We start from the raw sequence: 22,852 nt of genomic DNA on the forward strand, positions 1-22,852 counted from the left end.
TTGTGGAGAGGTTGGAGTCTGTTTGATTGAGTGTGTGGACAGGTGTCTTTTATACAGGTAACGAGTTCAAACAGGTGCAGTTAATACAGGTAATGAGTAGAGAAAAAGAAAAACTAACAGGTCTGTGAGAGCCGGAATTCTTAATTGTTGGTAGGTTATCAAATACTAATGTCATGCAATAAAATGCAAATTAATTACTTAAAAATCATAATGTTATTTTCTGGATTTTTGTTTTAGATTCTGTCTCTCACAGTTGAAGTGTACCTATGATTTAAAAAATTACAGACCTCTACATGCTTTGTAAGTAGGAAAACCTGCAAAATCGGCAGTGTATCAAATACTTGTTCTCCCCACTAAGTTCAACCTGTTGGCAGGTATTTGGCGCCATACCTCGGCCCTCGATTTAGCTCTATTTTTGGCATTTATAAAAAGTATGAAACTATCTTGATTAAATATATATATAGACATTCATTTTAGCTTTGGAAAATTGGCTTAGTCTCATAGTGAGGAGCCTATAAAACGTGGTTAGGTCATAAACATGTTTTTTGGAATTCTGAAATATATTGGAATAAATGACTAAACTATAAAACTAGCTTGCCAGCTATGGGTAACTGTAGCTAGCTACCTGACAGGATTGCTAGTTAGCTACATTAACTTACAAGGTACATTAATAGCTTTAGGTTGGTTGTTTTTTAAGCTCAACTTCAAAGATTTCCACCAAGGACGTTTCCTCTGTGATCGTCACTCTCCTTTGCTTGGGTAAGGGACATTTGAGATACATTCAGATATGACCATGTAAAACATCATTCAAGGGCTGAGGGTTTAGTGCCGATGGCTGTCTACTTTGAGTTTGAAACGCTGCCTTAAAATAGCAGTCCCGGCCTGAAAAATCTACTTTTTCATATGCATTTAAAAAAAAACGAATTAACAAAGAGGCTACTCGAAATTAACTTTGATCACTTTTATTAGAATTTTTACATTGCAGAAAGTCTAAATTATTTTTCAAACCAAGAGGTACCAGATCCAGACAAATATGTCCCAGAACAAAACAGTGCGGGATCCGGCTCAAATGAAGCACCGGCAACTGATAGATGCTCACTACATGTTCATGCTTTTTAAATGTATGCCAATTGTAAAGTCTTTTGACTGTAATGTCTTTTCCTTTACATGTCGGACCCCAGTAAGACTAGGCGTCACTATGGGGATCAGAATAAAACTAATCAAATCATGACATTGAAAGTCATTGCAATCTTCCTCAAAAATAATGTTTTATTAGTATCAGCATTCTGTGATTTAGTGGTCATAAATAAACAATGTTAAGGAGGGGTCTGTGTGTGTGTGTGAAATTGGCTTATTGTGCAACTTGTAAAAAACACATATTGAGAGAAGACGACAAAATGTCCTGACCAAGCTTCTGATTATCATACATATTTATTTTAAAATCAGATCTTGTGGACAGTGGTTCTTAGGTATGTGTGTGTTCTGTTTAATCTTCAGTGGGTGAATTCAAAGTCTGTCATCATCAGAAAGAAAAATGAAAGCGAGGGAAGAAAGGTGCATCTCATACAAAGGACAAAAAGAGGACACTACTAAGAAGAGAGCGCCACACACAGACACACGCAGCCTTCCCGCTATAACATTAACACACAGATTGCTCATCAAGTCTTCAGTCTAGACAGACGATCACTTCTCACATGAACAAAGTCCTAGGTTGCGTCCAAAATGGCACCCTTATTCACTATATAGTGCACTACAGTTGACCAGAGCTCTATGGGCCAAACATGGTGCACTATATATTGAATAAAGGTGCCATTTGAGTTGCAAGCTATGAAAGTTGACGTTTCAGTTTGTATATTTCTTTCAGCAGGCAGATGCAGCACTGAGTCGGAGGAGGAGCCTCAGAGATGGAGGGATGGGGTGGAGGGGTGCTAGGTCCCCCTGGCGGAACCCACTGACATGGTAACTTCCTGTAAGACAGAGGTCTCAGGGGAATGTTCACATGTTGGTGCTCATTCGTGATTGGCTGTTGGCAGAGTTAAGTTCGCCTTGGCTTCCCTCTCTGGGAGGAGACTGGAGGGAGATCGAGAGGGAGAGAAGGAGGGAAAAACAAGGTTGAGTGGTGGACGTTCTGGTGGACGTTCTCTATAAGCAAAGTAGGGAAAAATATATCTTAATTCTCATCCTGCATGCTGATGTGTTTACCAGTTTTCAGACGTAAGAACACATACAGTTAACTGCCAAAATAATAGAAACACTTGATGAAATGAGGGATACAAAGTATATTGAAAGCAGGTGCTTCCACACAGGTGTTGTTCCTGAGTTAAGTAATAAACATCTCATCATGCTAAGGGTCATGTATAAAAATGCTGGGCAGGCCATTATTTTGGCTACCATGGTTATTAGGCTTGGGTATTTGGAAATAGCCACGGGATGGTTTTTCAATACTGTCAAAACTATTTCTTTGATGTTTTCCCCCCAAAATAATTATATTAATAGCTACTTTTTAAGTAAATACCTGCAGTCAACTTGGGCAATACGTTAGGAGATAAAGCAAATCCTGTTCTTCATTTCACCTGTCACATTATGAAGCTTTCCATAGTTCCCCAGAACAGTTGAGCCAGTCATGTGTTTGTAAATAGCACAACGGGAGAACGCAGGAGCAGATGAGTCCAGCTGTGTATTGACAGGGGTCGCGTTTTATATTGAAAGTCAGTGAGGTTTTTTTTCATAATAGAGTTATGAGGGGCGTTTTCCTTCGCAGAAAATACATTAGTGCAACACATTCGGCAGAAAATATACTGAACAAAAATAAACGCAACATGCAACAATTTCTAAGATTTTACTGAGTTAAAGTTCATAAGGAAATCAGTCAATTGAAATATAAGTAATTAGGCCCTAATCTATTGATTTCACATGACTGGGCAGGGGTGAAGCCATGGGTCGGCCTGGGAAGGCATAGACCCACCCACTTGGCAGCCAGGCCCACCCACTGGGGAGCCAGGCCCAGCTAATCAGAATTAGTCTTTCCCCACAAAAGGGCTTTATTACAGACAGATATACTCCTCAGCAAAACTTGAGACATCTGTTTGTGTGTCATTGTGTGACAAAAATGCACATTATAGATTGGCCTTTTATTGTTCCCAGCACAAGGTGCACCTGTGTAATGATCATGCTGTTTAATCGGCTACTTGATATGCCAAATGTCAGGTGGTTGGATTATCTTGGCAAGGAGAAATGCTCACAAACAGGGATGCAAACACATTTCTGCACAAAAGTATAGAAAAATAATGTTTATGTACATCTGGAACATTTCTGGGATCTTTTATTTCAGGTCATAAAACATGGGACCAACACTTTACATGTGGCGCTTTTATTTTTGTTCAGTGTAGCTACCCAGATATATATTTAAAAAAAGTTAACCAGCGCTTGCTATTTTCCGCTGTTGCTATGCCCAAGGCTATAAATCCCTACCGCCAGCGGGTGAGTGCAGTTTGCCGTTCAAGACGTGATTTGCATCTCTGGGTAGCCCCCATTCAGTGGACTGCTAAGCCCTCGGCAGGCTGCTTTTGCATCTCTGGGTAGCCCCCATTCAGTGGACTGCTAAGCCCTCGGCAGGCTGCTTTTGCATCTCTGGGTAGCCCCCATTCAGTGGACTGCTAAGCCCTCGGCAGGCTGCTTTTGCATCTCTGGGTAGCCCCCATTCAGTGGACTGCTATGTCCTCGGCAGGCTGCTTTTGCATCTCTGGGTAGCCCCCATTCAGTGGACTGCTAAGCCCTCGGCAATCCAAATCAAACTGTATTTGTCACATGCGCCGAATACAACAAGTGTAGATTTTACAGTGAAATGCTTACCTCCAAGCCCTTAACCAACAGTGCAGTTCAAGATGAGTTAAGATAACATTTACCAAGTAGACTAAAATAAAAAATAATAATTAAAAGTAACATAAGAATAATAATAACGAAGCTATATACAGGCAGCACCGGTAAATGGTTCTTATGCAGTGAAAATGGCACTAAACCCTTGTTCATCCGGTACATCAGGTGGCAGCTGATAGAATGTCTGTTTGTGAATTCTCAGAGTGGAGAAGTGCAACAGAAACACAAAATTAGTTTGATGCCGAGCAAAAATTACAATAAGGATTTCAGATCCGTTTACAAAACGCTCGTTAGCATATTTAGCTAGCAACCTCGATGGAAGGTGACTATAACTTGTGCAAATTTTTGGAGCGACGGGGGGGGGGGGGGGGCAGAGACTCCTCTGAATCTAAGGTATTTTATTTCAAAACCCCTGATGTGTGGAAATGAGCTGTGGTGGGTGGCTGAGAGGAGAGGGGAAGGACAGCCTGGAGAGAAGACGGGGTGGACCAGAGGGCAACGAGAGAGAAAATGAAAGGAAGAAAAGCAGAGATGGGAAAAGGGAGAGACAGAAAGAATATAGATAGTACACTGAAAGGGAGGCTGTTGTGAGGGATGTCCATATCCCAGAGGGAGAAGAGCAAAGAGAAGGCTGCCATAAAACCCCTGGGAGATCCCATGCACAGCGGTACCTTGACGTGTATCTGGTTGCGCAGCACGGCAGCTCGTAGGATCATGGCTTTGGCTCGCCTCTGGAACTCTTTGCCCATGTGGATCGACTTCTCAAACGTGTGGCTCCGCTGATCGACATCCCGCGCATACAGGATCTAAGATGAGGAAAGAGAGCACTTCATTGTCTGTCTGTAGAGAAACGTGCTTGGCATCTCAAAGAGAGAAGGGTGGAGAGAGACATGCTGGGGATAAGAGTGATGTGACAAACCATTTGGATCACTGTCAAATCAATATACCATGTTGCATTACAAGTCTTGCATTACAAGACAATGAAAGAGTGATCTGAGCTCATTTTGTGTGCATGTGTGTGTGAGAGAGATGGGGGTGGATATGTGTCTTGACTCTTGAGTGTGGGTTACCTTGCTGTGAGAGTCTATACGTGTGTGTGTGTTACCTTGCTGTGAGAGTCTATACGTATGTGTTACCTTGCTATGAGAGTATATACTTGTGTGTGTTACCTTGCTGTGAGAGTCTATACATGTGTGTGTGTGTTACCTTGCTGTGAGAGTCTATACGTATGTGTGTTACCTTGCTATGAGAGTATATACTTGTGTGTTTGTGTGTGTGTGTTACCTTGCTGTGAGAGTCTATACATGTGTGTGTGTTACCTTGCTGTGAGAGTCTATACGTGTGTGTGTGTGTGTTACCTTGCTATGAGAGTATATACTTGTGTGTGTTACCTTGCTGTGAGAGTCTATACATGTGTGTGTTACCTTGCTGTGAGAGTCTATACGTATGTGTGTTACCTTGCTATGAGAGTATATACTTGTGTGTGTTACCTTGCTGTGAGAGTCTATACATGTGTGTGTGTTACCTTGCTGTGAGAGTCTATACGTATGTGTGTTACCTTGCTATGAGAGTATATACTTGTGTGTGTGTGTGTGTGTTACCTTGCTGTGAGAGTCTATACATGTGTGTGTGTTACCTTGCTGTGAGAGTCTATACGTGTGTGTGTGTGTGTTACCTTGCTGTGAGAGTCTATACATGTGTGTGTGTTACCTTGCTGTGAGAGTCTATACATGTGTGTGTGTGTCCTTGCTGTGAGAGTCTATACGTGTGTGTGTGTGTGTGTGTGTTACCTTGCTGTGAGAGTCTGTGTGTGTGTGTGTGTGTGTGTTACCTTGCTGTGAGTCAATACGTGTGTGTTACCTTGCTGTGAGTCTATACACGTGTGTGTGTGTGTGTGTGTTACCTTGCTGTGAGAGTCTATACGTGTGTGTGTGTTACCTTGCTGTGAGAGTCTATACGTGTGTGTGTGTTACCTTGCTGTGAGAGTCTATACATGTGTGTGTTACCTTGCTGTGAGAGTCTATACGTGTGTGTGTTACGTTGCTGTGTGTGTTACCTTGCAGTGAGAGTCTATACGTGTGTGTGTTACCTTGCTGTGAGAGTCTATACGTGTGTGTGTTACCTTGCTGTGAGAGTCTATACGTGTGTGTGTGTTACCTTGCTGTGAGAGTCTATACGTATGTGTGTTACCTTGCCATGAGAGTATATACTTGTGTGTGTGTGTGTTACCTTGCTGTGAGAGTCTATACGTGTGTGTTACCTTGCTGTGAGAGTCTATACGTGTGTGTGTGTGTTACATTGCTGTGTGTGTTACCTTGCTGTGAGAGTCTATACGTGTGTGTGTTACCTTGCTGTGAGAGTCTATACGTGTGTGTGTGTTACCTTGCTGTGAGAGTCTATATGTGTGTGTGTGTGTGTTACCTTGCTGTGAGAGTCTATACGTGTGTGTGTGTTACCTTGCTGTGAGAGTCTATACGTGTGTGTGTGTTACCTTGCTGTGAGAGTCTATATGTGTGTGTGTGTTACCTTGCTGTGAGAGTCTATATGTGTGTGTGTGTGTGTGTGTTACCTTGCTGTGAGAGTCTATATGTGTGTGTGTGTGTGTTACCTTGCTGTGAGAGTCTATACGTGCGTTGATCAGTCCCTCCAGTATGAGCTGGGTCAGTTCATCCTCCAGAGATAACACTGTGGTGTTGAAGGACTGGGACATCTTAGTCATGTCTGCAGACACGTACGGGCTGAAGTACTGACACACACACACACACATCCGCATGAAAAGTACAGAGATACTGTCGGCACACACACACATGCCCCTCACCCACACCACTATACCCACTACACCTAAACAAAACAACAGTATAGATTAGAGCAGACCTTCCTGCAAACACACCCAATAATACTGTCCATGGGAGCAGGGGACAGGAACTGCTGAATGTTTCATGTTCATTTTTTGACTACATATTTATAACATTACACCAGCGTAACTCACACAATCATCCCACTGTGGTAAAACAGAAAAGGCACACCAAGATGTTAAGTAGAACTAATTTAGTGCAAAGATTAAATAACCTTAGCAGAACCACCATTTTGGTGCCATCCACTACCTGCTGGTCCAGTTAACCCTGGTTGTCCATCCACTACCTGCTGGTCCAGTTAACCCTGGTTGTCCATCCACTACCTGCTGGTCCAGTTAACCCTGGTTGTCTATCCACTACCTGCTGGTCCAGTTAACCCTGGTTGTCCAAAGTGGCAGCCAATTGACACCCTAGAGCTCTGGTCAAAAGTAGTGCACCATATAGGGAAAAGGGTGCCGTTTGGGACTTATCCCCTGTAGATGTTTGCCACTAGGGGTCAGAGTTATTCAGAATCCTCAGCTAAATGTAGTTTTGATTGCTGCCTGAGCTATAAGTATGACAGAGAGAGAAGTTTTGTATCTGATTCTTTCCCTCCAAACGCATGATTGCCTATTATTTAAGTCGATGGGGGAACCCTTGATTGACAAATTGATTATTAGAACTCAAACGTAGTTGTGAGTGTTCAAGGAAGACAACACAATACCCAATGGTGATGTTCAGTGTTATATGGAGTACTGTCTCACCTGTATGAGAGCTCTGTTCCTGATCAGTGTGTAGAGCGTCTGTACGTGGGGGGCCAGGTACATGTCTAACAGCAGGTTATCCTGAGAGAAAAGAGGGTGGCAGTCTGAATTTAGGACAGCTTTCAAACACGTGTTATCAACATCATCATCAACATAATGAAAACGCATCATTGTTTTCAACGTATCAAATCATGTTACTTGCTTTAGTTACTTTGTTTCATTCCCGTTTCCAACTTCTACTCTACCTGTTTTGTGGCATTCACACCAATGTATCATTAGTATTGATTACTGACCGTACATCTTTAAAACATCAATCTCACCTTGATCTCGTCCAGCATTTTGAGACAGGAAGCGTACTTTGACTCGTAGAACTTAAAGATGATGTCACGGACCTGAGGTTCCAACTCTAGGAATAATTTAAAAGAGCTGGGACAACAAAGACATGAATCAATGACGGTGGACTGTTGGACATCTCAATTACGATACATGAACACACACAGTTTATACAGCAGAAACACAGGCGTACACACCTGCTTGAGATGACGTTTTTCTGCAGCTCCTGTCTGTCAAAGGTGGCGAGGGCACACATCCCTCCGTACACAGCTACATTACTGGGGGACAGGAGCTGGAGACGCACGCACACACGCAATCAATAGCGCCATAAAGTACAGGACATTGGTACATCAACAGAAACAATAATTAGCATTTGTCTAGTAGCAATTGTTGATAAACAATAACACATTATGGAGAACTCTCCATTCATCAACAGCAATATTTTGTTTTTTAAAATATGTTCTTACTTTCTCTGGCCACAGGGGACTGCGAAGGTACAGAGTTCACTTTTAAAAAGGCAACTCAGGGAAGTCACAGACTTCACCTTTAAGATACTACACAGACAGAAAGACAGGCAGACAGGCAAGCCGACAGACAGGCAAACCGACAGGCCTCAGTGAAGTCACAGACAGGAAGACTAACCTCAGCAAAGTCACAGTGGTCGAAGGAGGCCAGCAGGAAGCACTTGGCTGCTTGTTTGTACTTTCTGGAGGCCAGCTCTGCTAGGCCTGGGGGACAGAACCACAGACAGACGGGGAGGAGGAACAACAACGAGAGGTCAAATTAAACTGGGGAGAAAACCCGGTAAAAGCACAATGGATTAGTCGGTTTAAAACGAATCCATTTTCATTTAAACAAAGTATTAGCATGAGCGTCTGCACCCTTTAAAGGTTGGCATCTGTTGTTAGCGTGTTTGTTGAAGGTTGGCATCTGTTAGTGTTTTTATACCTTCTAGAGAACGGGTGAAAACACTTACAGTTGAAGTTGGAAGTTAACATACACCTTAGCCAAATACATTTAAAAACTCTGTTTTTCACAATTCCTGACATTTAATCATATTGAAAATTCCCTGTTTTAGGTCAGTTAGGATCACCACTATATTTTAAGAATGTGAAATGTAGGAATAATAATTATTTCAGCTTTTATGTCTCATCACATTCCCAGTGGGTCAGAAGTTTACATACACTCAATTAGTATTTTGTAGCATTGCCTTTAAATAGTTTAACTTGGGTCAAACATTTCAGGTAGCCTTCCATAAGCTTCCCACAATAAGTTGGGTGAATTTTGGCCCATTCCTCCTGACAGAGCTGGTGTAACTGAGTCGGTTTGTAGGGCTCCTTGCTCACACATGCTTTTTCAGTTCTGCCCACATATTTTCTATAGGATTAAGGCCAGGCCTTTGTGATGGCCACTCCAATACCTTGACTTTGTTGTCAACCTCTTGAGTGTAGGGGGCAGTATTTTGGATGAAAAACGTACCCAAATGAAACTGCCTATTTCTCAGGCCCAGAATCTAGAATATGCATATAATTGTCAGATTATGATAGAAAACACTAAAGTTTCCAAAACTGTCAAAATATTGTCTGTGAGTATAACAGAACTGATATTGCAGGCGAAAACCTGAGGAAAATCCAACCAGGATGAAACCCCTCTGTTCCATTGCATGCCTTCCCTCCAATTAAAGGGATATCAACCAGATTCCTATGGCTTCCACATGGTGTGAAGTCTTTAGACATAGTTTCAGGCTTTTATTCTGAAAAATGAGCGAGAAAGATCACATCGCGTCATTGGATGGCTGGGTGCCAGCAGAGTTTTGACCAGCTTGGAGCAGACATTTTCTCTCTCACTCCTATTGAAAAAGCTACGGTCCAGTTGAAATATTATCGATTATTTATTGTAAAAACAACCTGAGGATTGATTATAAAAAACGTTTGACATGTTTCTACGAACTTTAGGGATACTATTTGGAATTTTCATCTGCCCCATCGTGACCGCTCGAGCCTGTGGATTTCTGAACATAACGCGCCAACCAAAAGAAGGTTTTTGGATTTAGAAATAATCTTTATGGAACAAAAATAACATTTATTGTGTAACTGGGAGTCTTGTGAGTGCAAACATCCGAGGATCAAAGGCAAGCGATTCATTTTATTGCTTTTCTGACTTTCGTGACCAATCTACTTTGCTGCTAGCTGTTTGTAATGTTTAGTCTGCTGAGGGAGATGTCCTAACATAAATGCTTGGGTAGCTTTCGCCGAAAAGCTTTTTGAAATCTGACACGCCAGGTGGATTAACAACAAGCTAAACTGTGTTTTGCTATATTGCACTTGTGATTGCATGAAAATGTTATATTTTTTGTAGTTTAATTTGGCGCTCTGCAATTCAGAGGATGTTGACGAAAATGATCCCGCTAACGGGATGGGTGCGCCAATATTAAGCCGTTTTGCCACAACTTTGGATGTATTGCTTGGAGTCATTGTCCATTTGGAAGACCCATTTGTGACCAAGCTTTAACTTCCTGATTGATGTCTTAAGATGTAGATATATTGAAGCAACATTATTTTCCTACCTCATGATGCCATCTATTTTGTGAAGTCCATCAGTTCCTTCTGCAGCAAAGCACCCCCACAACATGATGCTGCCACCTCCGTGCTTCACAGCCTCCCCCTTTTTCCTCCAAACATAACAATGGTCAATATGGCCAAACAGTTCTATTTTTATTTCAACAGACCAGAGGATATTTCTCCAAAAAGTACAATCTTTGTCCCCATGTGCAGTTGCAAGCCGTAGTCTGGCTATTTTATGGCGGATTTGGAGCAGTGTCTTCTTGCTTGCGTAGCGGCCGTTCAGGTTATGTCGATATAGGACTCGTTTTACTGTGGATATAGATACTTTTGTACCCGTTTCCTCCAGCATCTTCACAAGGTCCTTTGCTGTTGTTCTGGGATTGATTTGCACTTTTTGCACCAAAGTATGTTCATCGATAAGAGACAGAATGCATCTCCTTCCTGAGTGCTATGACGGCTGCGTGGTCCCATGGTGTTTATACTTGCGTACTATTGTTTGTACAGATGAGCGTGGTACCTTCAGGTGTTTGGAAATTGCTCCCAAGGATGAACCAGACTTGTGGAGGTCTACAATATTTTTTCTGAGGTCTTGGCTGATTTCTTTCGATTTTCCCATGTCAAGCAAAGAGGCACTGCGTTTGAAGGTAGGCCTTGAAATACATCCACAGGTACACCTCCAATTGACTCAAATTATGTCAATTATCTTGTCAGAAGCTTCTAAAGTCATGACATATTTTTCTGGAATTTTCCAAGCTGTTTAAAGGCACAGTCAACTTAGTGTATGTAAACTTCTGACCCACTGGAATTGTAATACAGTGAATTATAAGTGAAATAATCTGTCTGTAAACAATTGTTGGAAAAATTACTTGTGTCATGCACAAAGTAGATGTCCTAACCGATTTGCAAAAACTATAGTTTGTTCACAAGAAATTTGTGGTGTGGTTGAAAAACGAGTTTTAATGACTCCAACCTAAGTGTATGTACATTTCCGACTTCAACTGTTGTACACAGCAAATTGGCCATTGTTACCTACGTGTTGATTTTTCAGTGTATTAAATGAACACTCATTGGTGTAAAATAACCCCAGTTTTGTTGTTAGAGTTGAATCAAAACCACACGCATCATTGTCATATTTCCCAGTATGCTCTTTTGCAGGCAGATTTTTTCAAATTGCTTGTTTCAATATCTATGTTTGTGCACATTGATTGAGTAATTAATCTTATGCTACTCAAATATAAAAAGGACATATATTTCTAAACTAATCCAATATAGTACTTACTACTGAAATGGTTGCTCCAGTTTAGATGCTTTAGGTAGTCTCAAATCTTAGTCTTAGCCAACCCTGGCAGTCATTGTGAATGCAGGTTGTGGGTGATTTTTGCCAAAGTTTGGATATCCCCACACTGGCTGGATTTCAATAGGAATTACACATCAATTTGCAAACCAGCATAATGTGACTTGCAGGCATGCTGTGGCCTGTAAGACATTAGTTTCAGGCCACTTTATTCGGGTAAAACTAGGACCTAAAATGAAGGCATATTAAATAAGTATTCTATTGTGTTAAAGGCCCAGTTTTTCCTGTGTTTTGTATAAAATTGTGCAACAGCTGATGAAACTAACACTTTAAAAAGTGTGAAAAGATTAGATCAGTGTTATTTCCTGAGAACCTTCTAATCAGCCTGTTTGCATGGGCGGGAGTTTCGGCTTGCCTGGTGACACCACCAGGCGGTAAATTGATTAATAAATAGAATTTGTAATGTGTTATTATTCAAATGACAATAAAGGTACTCAATTCGTCATTATGTTCTTCATTCTCTCTGGTAAATTTTACATAGACAAAAACAAACATTTGAAATCTGTCCCGAAATGCAATATATTTTTTACTTGAAATCAAATATTTAGTCAAATCTCTAGAATTAGTCAATAACAACAAAACATCTATGTATTCTTACAACTCTATCATAGGTGTAAACCACTGTAATCCCTGACTTGATTATATTTATATTATTTGAGGTACTTTAACTTTTGAAACGCGATTTCTATTTATTTGCTTTATTTTAATGTTATTGTATGTTTAAGAAAAATATATACTTGTAGTGATGTCCTATTTTTATTTGCTATTATTGTCATTTGAAATGTAATAACAAATAAATACAAATAAACAAAGAGTTCAAAATTTTTTTTTATATAAAGAGCTCTCTCCCAATAACACCTAGTATAAGTTCCCTTCCCTACCTCAGACCACTCCCAGACTGTCCTAGCAAAATTCTTGCCTGAGAAATATTTTTAGTTTGTTGCTAACATGCGATTTTTGTCCATTTTAAATGGAAAACTATTACAGTAAGGTATTTAATTGTTATCTAGAAATGATTTGATATACAAATGGTTGCATTGGGCTTTTAAAGAATAGCATTTTAATGTTGACATAATAGCTTAGGATCGGACTTGGTCAGTGGTGGAAAAAGTACCCAATTGTCATACTTGAGTAAAAGCAAAGACACCTGAATAGAAAATTACTCAAGTAAATGTCACCCAGTAAAATACTAATTGAGTAAAAGTATAAAAGTATTTGGTTTTAAATATACTTAAGTATCAAAAGCAAATGTAATTGCTAAAATATACTTAAGTATTAAAGTAAAGTATGAATAATTTCAAATTCCTTATATTAAGAAAACCAGTAGGCACAATTTGTAGTTTTTGTTTTAAATTTACAGATAGCCAGGGGCACATTCCAACAGTCAGACATAATTTACAAATGAAACATTTGTATTTAGTGAGTCCACCAGATCAGAGGCAGTAGGCATGGGCAGGGATGTTCTCTTGATAAGTATGTGATTTGGACACTTTTCTATCCTGCTAAGCATTAAACATGTAATAAGTATTTTTGGGTGTCAGGGAAAATGTATGGAGTAAAAAGTACATTATTTTACTTAAGAATGTAGTAAAGTAAGAGTAAAAGTTTTCAGAAATGTAAATAGTGAAGTACAGATACCCAAATATTTTTGCAACCGGAATTCTGGGCAGGTAAGCTGGCGGTAGTGTGAAAAGGCTGGGTTTTGATGAATAAACAAGTTGTAGGTGTGTCGAGGTTTGGCCCCTCAGTGGCCAATCAGAAAGCGCTCCATGGCTAAATATGTGGTTGCTTCAAGTTGTGCATTTACAGTCTTTTATGTATTGCGTTGTTATCAACTCCAATTCAAATGTTAGTCCATTAAATAGCCTGCCCCATATTTGCAAAATATTTTGAACATGTTTGCAGTCCACATTGTTCTAATTGCATTCACACTGATATAAGGGCTAGGCCTGTTGTAAATTGTAGTCTGGACATGGCAAACATAGTCAATAAGTAAGATTAAATTCACTAGGCTACTGATAAGGCCTAAAAAAAGACAGTGTACAATTATAATCTAATTCTAATAAAAATGTAACTTGTTTTAAAAAGGTAATGCCTGAAACTGTATTTAGACGCCATAAAGGCAGACTATGAAGGGTTTTATGCACAGCCAAACTTTTCACCGGAGCTGGATAAAGAGCCAATATACAGAGAGCGGGGGAATATCCACTCACCATTATACTGCTATAAATGTCATGTTTTATAAACATCATGGAACCATCTTGGCGATCACATTTGCACTTCTTCAGAAATAGCATTGCATTTGAGCCATGTATGTTCTCACCATAAACCCATGGATGGTAAATCTTTCTAATAAGTTTATTAATCAAATTAAACAAAAACAATCCGTCTTTTAAATTAACAACAATATTTCTAAATAGGATTGTGTCAGAAGCATGATGTCATAAATCACATATCCTGTGCCATGAGCATAAGGCACTGTGTGCACACGTAGGCCTAAGAGCTTTGGCAGGAGGCATGGATGTTTGTCCTATCCACTGAATATAGCTTATTCAATAGTATACACTAACCCTCCTTGCTCTGTACATCTCTTTGTAGCACAACAAAGAGTGAATTACCTGCAGCACATTTTAATTTGGTGAGGACTGACTGACTCTGGCAATCTCTCTCCCCTCGTTGCTGAAACAAAAAGAACAAAGATATTCCCTCAGTAAAGAAGAAGACATTCCTTCAGTAAAGAAGATGACATTCCCTCAGTAAAGAAGAAGACATTCCCTCAGTAAAGAAGAAGACATTCCTTCAGTAAAGAAGAAGACATTCCTTCAGTAAAGAAGAAGACATTCCTTCAGTAAAGAAGAAGACATTCCTTCAGTAAAGAAGAAGAGATTCCTTCAGTAAAGAAGAAGAGATTCCTTCAGTAAAGAAGAAGAGATTCCTTCAGTAAAGAAGAAGAGATTCCTTCAGTAAAGAAGAAGAGATTCCTTCAGTAAAGAAGAAGACATTCCTTCAGTAAAGAAGAAGACATTCCTTCAGTAAAGAAGACATTCCCTCAGTAAAGAAGACATTCCCTCAGTAAAGAAGAAGACATTCCCTCAGTAAAGAAGAAGACATTCCCTCAGTAAAGAAGAAGACATTCCCTCAGTAAAGAAGAAGACATTCCTTCAGTAAAGAAGAAGACATTCCTTCAGTAAAGAAGAAGACATTCCTTCAGTAAAGAAGAAGACATTCCTTCAGTAAAGAAGAAGACATTCCTTCAGTAAAGAAGAAGACATTCCTTCAGTAAAGAAGAAGACATTCCTTCAGTAAAGAAGAAGACATTCCTTCAGTAAAGAAGAAGACATTCCTTCAGTAAAGAAGAAGACATTCCTTCAGTAAAGAAGAAGACATTCCTTCAGTAAAGAAGAAGACATTCCTTCAGTAAAGAAGACATTCCTTCAGTAAAGAAGATGACATTCCCTCAGTAAAGAAGAAGACATTCCCTCAGTAAAGAAGAAGACATTCCTTCAGTAAAGAAGAAGACATTCCTTCAGTAAAGAAGAAGACATTCCTTCAGTAAAGAAGAAGACATTCCTTCAGTAAAGAAGAAGACATTCCTTCAGTAAAGAAGAAGACATTCCTTCAGTAAAGAAGAAGACATTCCTTCAGTAAAGAAGAAGACATTCCTTCAGTAAAGAAGAAGACATTCCTTCAGTAAAGAAGAAGACATTCCCTCAGTAAAGAAGAAGACATTCCCTCAGTAAAGAAGATGACATTCCTTCAGTAAAGAAGAAGACATTCCTTCAGTAAAGAAGAAGACATTCCTTCAGTAAAGAAGAAGACATTCCTTCAGTAAAGAAGAAGACATTCCTTCAGTAAAGAAGAAGACATTCCTTCAGTAAAGAAGAAGACATTCCTTCAGTAAAGAAGAAGACATTCCTTCAGTAAAGAAGAAGACATTCCTTCAGTAAAGAAGAAGACATTCCTTCAGTAAAGAAGACGACATTCCTTCAGTAAAGAAGATGACATTCCCTCAGTAAAGAAGAAGACATTCCTTCAGTAAAGAAGAAGACATTCCTTCAGTAAAGAAGAAGACATTCCTTCAGTAAAGAAGAAGACATTCCTTCAGTAAAGAAGAAGACATTCCTTCAGTAAAGAAGAAGACATTCCCTCAGTAAAGAAGAAGACATTCCTTCAGTAAAGAAGACGACATTCCTTCAGTAAAGAAGACATTCCTTCAGTAAAGAAGATGACATTCCCTCAGTAAAGAAGAAGACATTCCCTCAGTAAAGAAGAAGACATTCCTTCAGTAAAGAAGAAGACATTCCTTCAGTAAAGAAGAAGACATTCCTTCAGTAAAGAAGAAGACATTCCTTCAGTAAAGAAGAAGACATTCCTTCAGTAAAGAAGAAGACATTCCTTCAGTAAAGAAGAAGACATTCCTTCAGTAAAGAAGAAGACATTCCTTCAGTAAAGAAGAAGACATTCCCTCAGTAAAGAAGAAGACATTCCTTCAGTAAAGAAGAAGACATTCCTTCAGTAAAGAAGAAGACACTCCTTCAGTAAAGAAGAAGACATTCCTTCAGTAAAGAAGAAGACATTCCTTCAGTAAAGAAGAACACTTCTGGGTTTGTCTTTTAGAAGACAGTAGAAGACTTAAGCTTTCTCTCTCAGAGGAACCAATAACTTACCTCTGCTATCTCTGGAGTGGATTCAGCTTTGCTCACATAACTAAGGACGTGGGACCAGTTCTGGAGGTAGACACTAACCTGATAGATGAAAACACACATTTCAGTAAGAAAGCCTACAGGACACAAATTTCAAGACTGCCCTCTAGTGTTTGTCAGTGGAGTTAATCAGATCACAGAGAAAGCAAGAGTTCAAGCGAGTGAGGGAGAGAGAATGAGAGAGAGAGGAATATAAAATCTTATTGGTCACATACAGTGGTTAGCAGATGTTATTGCAGCGAAATTTGTAGCGAAATGCTTGTAAAAGAAATTGCCTTGAGGCTAGAAGCTCGGCTGCCGTCTCTATTGGCGCCCTTAAAAGAAATATCCCTTCTGCTCTCTGGACAAAAAATAATACATCAGAACATTGAACACTAACTATAATGGTGACATACCTTGATGACATTAAGACACATGTTTATGACATGCTTGGCGCTAGTGCAGTAGTCTCGGGCTCTGGAGTAGCACTTGAGGGCATTGCTGAGGTCACCGCAGTCCAAGTAGTGGTCCCCAAGATCATCATGACCCCGCCTGAAGTGAAAATAAATAGCATGGAGAGGGTTCGGGTCAATACCAGAGGGGTGGAAGGTAGCCTAGCTGTTAAGGGCGTCGGGCCAGTAACCAACTAGGTGGAAAATCTGTCGATGTGCACTTGAACGTAGCACTTAACCTTAATTGCTCCTGTAAATCGCTCTGGATTAGAGCATATGCAAAATTACTGAAATGTCAAATATAGGCAGGAACGGAAAATGTCTGTTTCTCCCCCTTTGGCCTGAACAAAACACTATGCAGAATGACTGATCTACAAATGAACTTTACAACTTTTCATTGCAAATTACCTTACATTAAAAACTAGTACTACTTGTCAACTACTCAGTGATTACTTCGAAGTGATCAATATTTAGAAATCAATCCAGCACCTTACTCAGGCCGATCCTCTTGGAGGTGAGGATTATTCAAATCGGGTTTATTATCTACTTGGTGCTAACAATCGTAGCTTCTCCAATCCACCTGATGCTCTCTTTGATGGAGTTGCCTTTGTAGTTCTTCAGGTCAGTGTCCAGTTTCTCCAGTTTGAGCAGGGCTTTTTTCCTGGTCGACTCGGCCCACGCTGTGTCTAGAGGAGGGGGATCGACTGCCCCGCCTTCCACAACGGCATCTGTAGCCACCTGGACCTCTCTGAACACACACACACACACACACACACACCTCAAATGAATCAAACACTCAACGAAAACAACTGAAGACACTTTCCAACAACAGAGTAAGCTAGGCCTGAGCTACAGCTACACGTACCTGGTGGCCTCTGTGAGTTTGCGGTGGATCTCCTCGTACACATCAACGTTGAAGGTCCTGTGGATAAAGGACAGGGCCATCTTCAAGGCTTCTGCCCGGAGCTGGGGACAGTGCTCTGCTATGAACTGCAGCCTCTCAATGCGCATCAGACCACTGTAGCTGGACGCATACTGCTCCAGGTCCTAGAGAGAGAAAGACAGAGACACACACACACCCCAGTGAGTGAGATTTTTCACTCAATATTACACATACTGATTCTATAGATTAATTTGATCTCAGTAGAATTTGTGTAATTTGTGTTGTATTGGAGTCCAGTCTACAGGAAACAAGTGGGCTTTTACAATATTAGTAGGGGGAAACCCTGGATAGATTCATACCAGTGTGGGGTTTTCCACCACATAGTTGACATCTGGTGCATTGTGCTGGTCCTCTTGTGGGTCAGCATCTATCTGCATGGGCTCCACAACCCCCTGAAGAAGAGAGGACATACACTGAAAAGTGTCATATAACAGTGTGGAACAATCAACGAGGGGAATACTGACTGCAATACGGCTGTCCCCGGCTAAACAAAATATTGGTTGACCTAGAGGGAGTCCGATAAGCAATTGATTTGATTGTGCCCATCTGGGCTCAAACTTGCTGCTCTGGTTTTTTTTTTTAAAGACAGCGAGTGACTGTGTGACTAGCACCTGTTGTCACTCTTTCCTCCCTGCTGCAGTCATCACCAGTGTTTATCGTGATGTCCGTGTTGCTGAAGCTGCAACATAATTACAGCCATTTGACTGAAAAGTTCTGTTACTGAAATCCCATTTGTTTAGGAAAAACATTACCTATTCCTTCAACTTTTGCTCTCATTACGTGACACATGTAAGCATCGCATGGATGTGACCAATAGGGCCTGACCTAAAGCCCATCAGAATCACATCAATAAATTGGTTATAACAAACTCGGAACAGCAAAATGGATGCAGAGGACGTGACAAACTTGAAACAGGGGTGTGTTTACTGGTTGCTAATGAGGTAAATGGGGAAGTCAGATGTGTGGAATAAATTTAAATAAAGTTGTGGAAAATACTGGAGATCAAAAAATTCAAGGTAAGGAACAGGCACATATTATGTGTTCCAATGTGGTGCTCCAAACAGGTGCAGTTAGATTACAATATCATTTTTCTGACCGTTTAGAACAATGTAAACAAAACAAATTATAAGCATACCAGAGAGTGTGTTGTAACATTTTTATTTGTAAAGCCTTTATTACGGCAAAGACTAATTTCCAAAATGGAACAGTTTATTGTTTAAGCTAATTATTCAAGGCTTGCTTTATTTTAAAACTAGAATGCTTGATTGCATTTTAAATCATGAATGACTCGTATGCTGTGTGATGACATGAATGAATAAATGATACAGTAGCCTATATAAAGTATTGAAATACAGGCCTAAGTAAGTTACGGTATTAAGACTAAACAGGATGTACTCTTTGGCCTACAGCTTGATGGTGGTTATACAAGGCTGCTATTTTAAGCCTACTAATGATATTACTTATTAGAAGTTATGATAATATAAATGACAATAAGAGGACAAGTAAAAGGCGTGTTACTACTTGTATTATTTTTCCGACCCTTTGGAACAGTGTAAACACTAAGTCAATTATAAATAATACCAGAGAAAAGTCTTTATTACAGCAAAGCAAAGAATTCACAAAATTTGGGAACTTGTTTACTTAACATGTCATTGAGTCAGGCTTGGTGCTCACAGAATAAGTAGGCTATGAAACAAACACTCAAACAGGCAACAGAAGCAGGATCGGTCTTATTTCTGTAAATATACAGTACCAGTGAAAAGTTTGGACAAGGGTTTTTCTTTATTTTTTACATTTTTCTACACTGTAGAATAATGAAGTCACCAAAACGATGATATACCACATGGAATCATGTAGTAACCCAAAAAAGTGTTCGGATGATCGCCGCATGTGTAATTCCCACCGAGAAGCACGGAGGAGGAAGTGTGATGGTGCTTTGCTGGTGACACTGTGATTTATTTAAAATTCAAGGCATATTTAACCATCATGGCTACGACAGCATTTTGCAGCAATACGCCATCCCATCTGGTTTGTGCTTAGTAGGACTGTTTTTCAACAAGACTGATTCAAAACTCCTCCAGGCTGATCAAGGAGCGTGATGGATTGCTGTATCAGATGACCTGGCCTCCACAATCACCCAATTGAGATGGTTTGGGATGAGTTGGACTGCAGAGTGAAGGAAGAGCAGCCAACAAGTGCTCTGCATATGTGGGAACTCCTTCAAGACTGTTGGAAAAACATTCCAGGTGAAGCTGGTTGAGAGAATCCCAAGAGTGTGCAAAGCTGTCAAAGGCAAAGGGTGGCTACTTTGAAGAATCTCAAATATAAATTATATTTGGATTTGTTTAACTTTTTTGGTTACTACATGATTCCATATGTGTTATTTCATAGTTGTGATGTCTTCACTATTATTCTACAAGGTAGAAAACAGTACAAATAAAGTGTGACACATTCATATTATGGTATTCCATTAAAAGAAGAACTTACATATTTAGGCATAACCATTACAAAGGATCAGAAGTCTAGAGGCTTACTAAATTTTAACCCGCTTATTAAAAAAAAACAGAAGAAACTAAATCAATGGCTACAGAGGGACTTATCTTTAAAAAGGTAGAGTCCTAATAACCAAGGCTGAAGGTATCTCTAGACTAACATATGGTGCTCTATCTTTATATCTTGACTGTAAAATAAGCAAGGAGATAGACCAGATGCTTTTCAACTTTCTTTGGAGAAACCGTACCCATTACATTAGGAAAACTTTTGTAATGAACACTTATGAGAATGGTGGACTGAATTTTCTGGATTTTACTACTTTAAATAATATTTTCAAGATCAATTGGATAAAACAATTCCTAAGAAGACCCACTTCTATCTGGAATTTTATTCCTCATCATGTCTTCTCTACTTTTGGTGGCCTTAACTTCATGTTGTTTTGCAATTATAATATTGACAAAGTTCCATTGAAACTTTCTGCTTTTCATCGGCAGGTTTTCTTGTCATGGTCCTTAATTTATAAACACAATTTTTCTCCACACAGATATTATATATGGAATAATCGGGATATATTGTATAAAAATACCTCTCTGTTTTTAGAATATTGGTTCAGAAATAATATCCTATTGGTGAGCCAACTGGTAAATGCAGAGGGTATTTTACTCAGGTATAAAGAATTCACTTTACAAGGTCCCTGTAACACCTAAAGATTTTGCAATTGTTTTAGATGCCATTCCCTCAGGTGTTGCTATGTTATTCAGGAACATGTCAAGACCTGACCCTCAGAGCCTACCTTCTATTGACCCTGTTGACTCATCAGTAGGAAAGATTTGTTTCACTTTTGGTCCATTCAACAACAGAGCGATACAATCCTTATTTCAGCAGGATGTTGTATCTATACCTTATGTCATGCCTTATTGGAATGGATTTATTGATAATATCTGTTGGAAAAAAGTTTGGATGTTGCCACACACATACCTACTTGTTAACAAAAATTAAGGAAGTTTCCTTTAAAATTATTCATAAATATTATCCTGCCAACCACTATATGAAGAAGTTTAAGGAAAACATCAACTCAAATTGCTCCTTTTGTAATGACCACCCAGAAACAGTTGTGCATCTTTTTTGGCATTGTATGCATGTAAGAAAACTGTGTCAAGACATCAGTAGGTTTATAATTGAACACATTTATGAAGATTTTACACTATTGTGGAGAGATGTACTGTTTGGATTCTTTACATACAATAGAAATAAGCGGAATCATTTTTATGTAATTAATTTCATTATTCTTTTGGCCAAATTTCATATACACAAATGTAAATTTACAAACAGAAAACCACATTTTCGTACCCTACAAAAAGAAATTGAACTGTATTTTAAGACAGTTAAATGCTCTACTAACAAAAAAGCTGTTAGAATTGTAAGTATATGCATGTCCCTTAAGGTCCTTGTGTAATTGTAATGTGATATTGTGCCCCCTAGCTCGATTGTCTATTGTTTGTAATCTATGTATGCTTGTGTTCCCTCATGTGCTTTATGTATTGATTTGATATTAAAAATTAAAAATTAAAATAAAAAACAGTACAAATAAAGAAGAACCCTGGAATGAGTAGGTGTGTCCAAACTTTTGACTGGTACTGTATATATATATATATATAAAACAATTTTTTTGCTGCTGCTCGACAAAAAGTCGAGTTGACTAAAAAACATCTCGGTCGACCAACAGCCTATTGACCAAACAATCGACCAGTCGACTAAATGGGGTCAGCCCTAGTCTGCAACCAGGTTAACAAGGTAATCAATAGTCATACACTAACGTTACACTCCCACAGTGGCCAGATCGCGCATGTCCTACTGGATATTTACATTGGAGACACAATGTAAATAAATAAAAAAGGGCTTGCTAAACTACTAGCTGTTAGCTAGCTAGTTAAATACCCCATGACTGTCAAAAGTGTCTGAACTGAAGCCATAAATTACCAGCGAACAGCTTCCTGAAATGCATAGGCACCTTTCTCAAAAACGAGTAGATCATTCTAACACTTAGTTGGTATGGAATAACAATGAATGGAAATATAACACGGTATATTTAGCTATATGAACTTGCGAAAGTTAGCCTAGCTTCCCAGTACGGCTAGCGGCCCTAACTAGCTACTCAATTGATCATTGCAAGGAGGCTCTCGTGCTTATCGAATTTTCCTCGCTCCAAAGTAAACGCGGGCACAGCCTTCTCCACGTACATCACCGCCACACCGTTGCTAGGTAAAAATGCATTAAAATCGATTATTAATTACCTGAAAGTTGAATACTTGCACAGGCAAAGGCATCTTTTCCCGTTGCTGTCGTTCTGCATCAACAGCGGTTATCACATCCGGCGCATGGGTTCACAGCAGGGATCGTTACGTAACGACGTCTGCTCCGCTCCAGATGTGTCGGATGCAGACGAAAAAAAGATGAAACATGGTCGAAAACTGATAGGTAGCCTAGCTGTAGCCTGGGGCGTAATCATTTGTCCAAACAGTTTGCTTCCGTTTAAGAAAAGTTTTGCAACAGACTT

At 39.6% G+C, this 22,852-nt stretch overlaps 1 protein-coding gene across 1 annotated transcript; it reads right to left on the minus strand.

The window, feature by feature from the left end:
* Positions 1–946: 946 nt before the first annotated feature.
* LOC109900062 (COP9 signalosome complex subunit 1) lies at positions 947–22,783 on the minus strand. Its single transcript, XM_020495787.2, has 14 exons — positions 22,590–22,783; positions 18,102–18,194; positions 17,725–17,906; positions 17,440–17,607; positions 16,824–16,959; positions 16,393–16,470; positions 14,344–14,404; positions 8,450–8,535; positions 8,005–8,099; positions 7,795–7,900; positions 7,475–7,555; positions 6,485–6,622; positions 4,548–4,682; positions 947–2,070 (listed from the first exon to the last, which is right to left on the minus strand). Exons 1-14 carry the CDS (start codon positions 22,620–22,622, stop codon positions 1,996–1,998), a joined length of 1,467 nt encoding a protein of 488 aa, XP_020351376.2. The 5' UTR covers positions 22,623–22,783; the 3' UTR covers positions 947–1,995.
* Between the last annotated feature and the right edge of the window lie 69 nt (positions 22,784–22,852).

This window comes from Oncorhynchus kisutch, linkage group LG11, assembly GCF_002021735.2.
Source record: "Oncorhynchus kisutch isolate 150728-3 linkage group LG11, Okis_V2, whole genome shotgun sequence".
Taxonomy (NCBI): domain Eukaryota; kingdom Metazoa; phylum Chordata; class Actinopteri; order Salmoniformes; family Salmonidae; genus Oncorhynchus; species Oncorhynchus kisutch.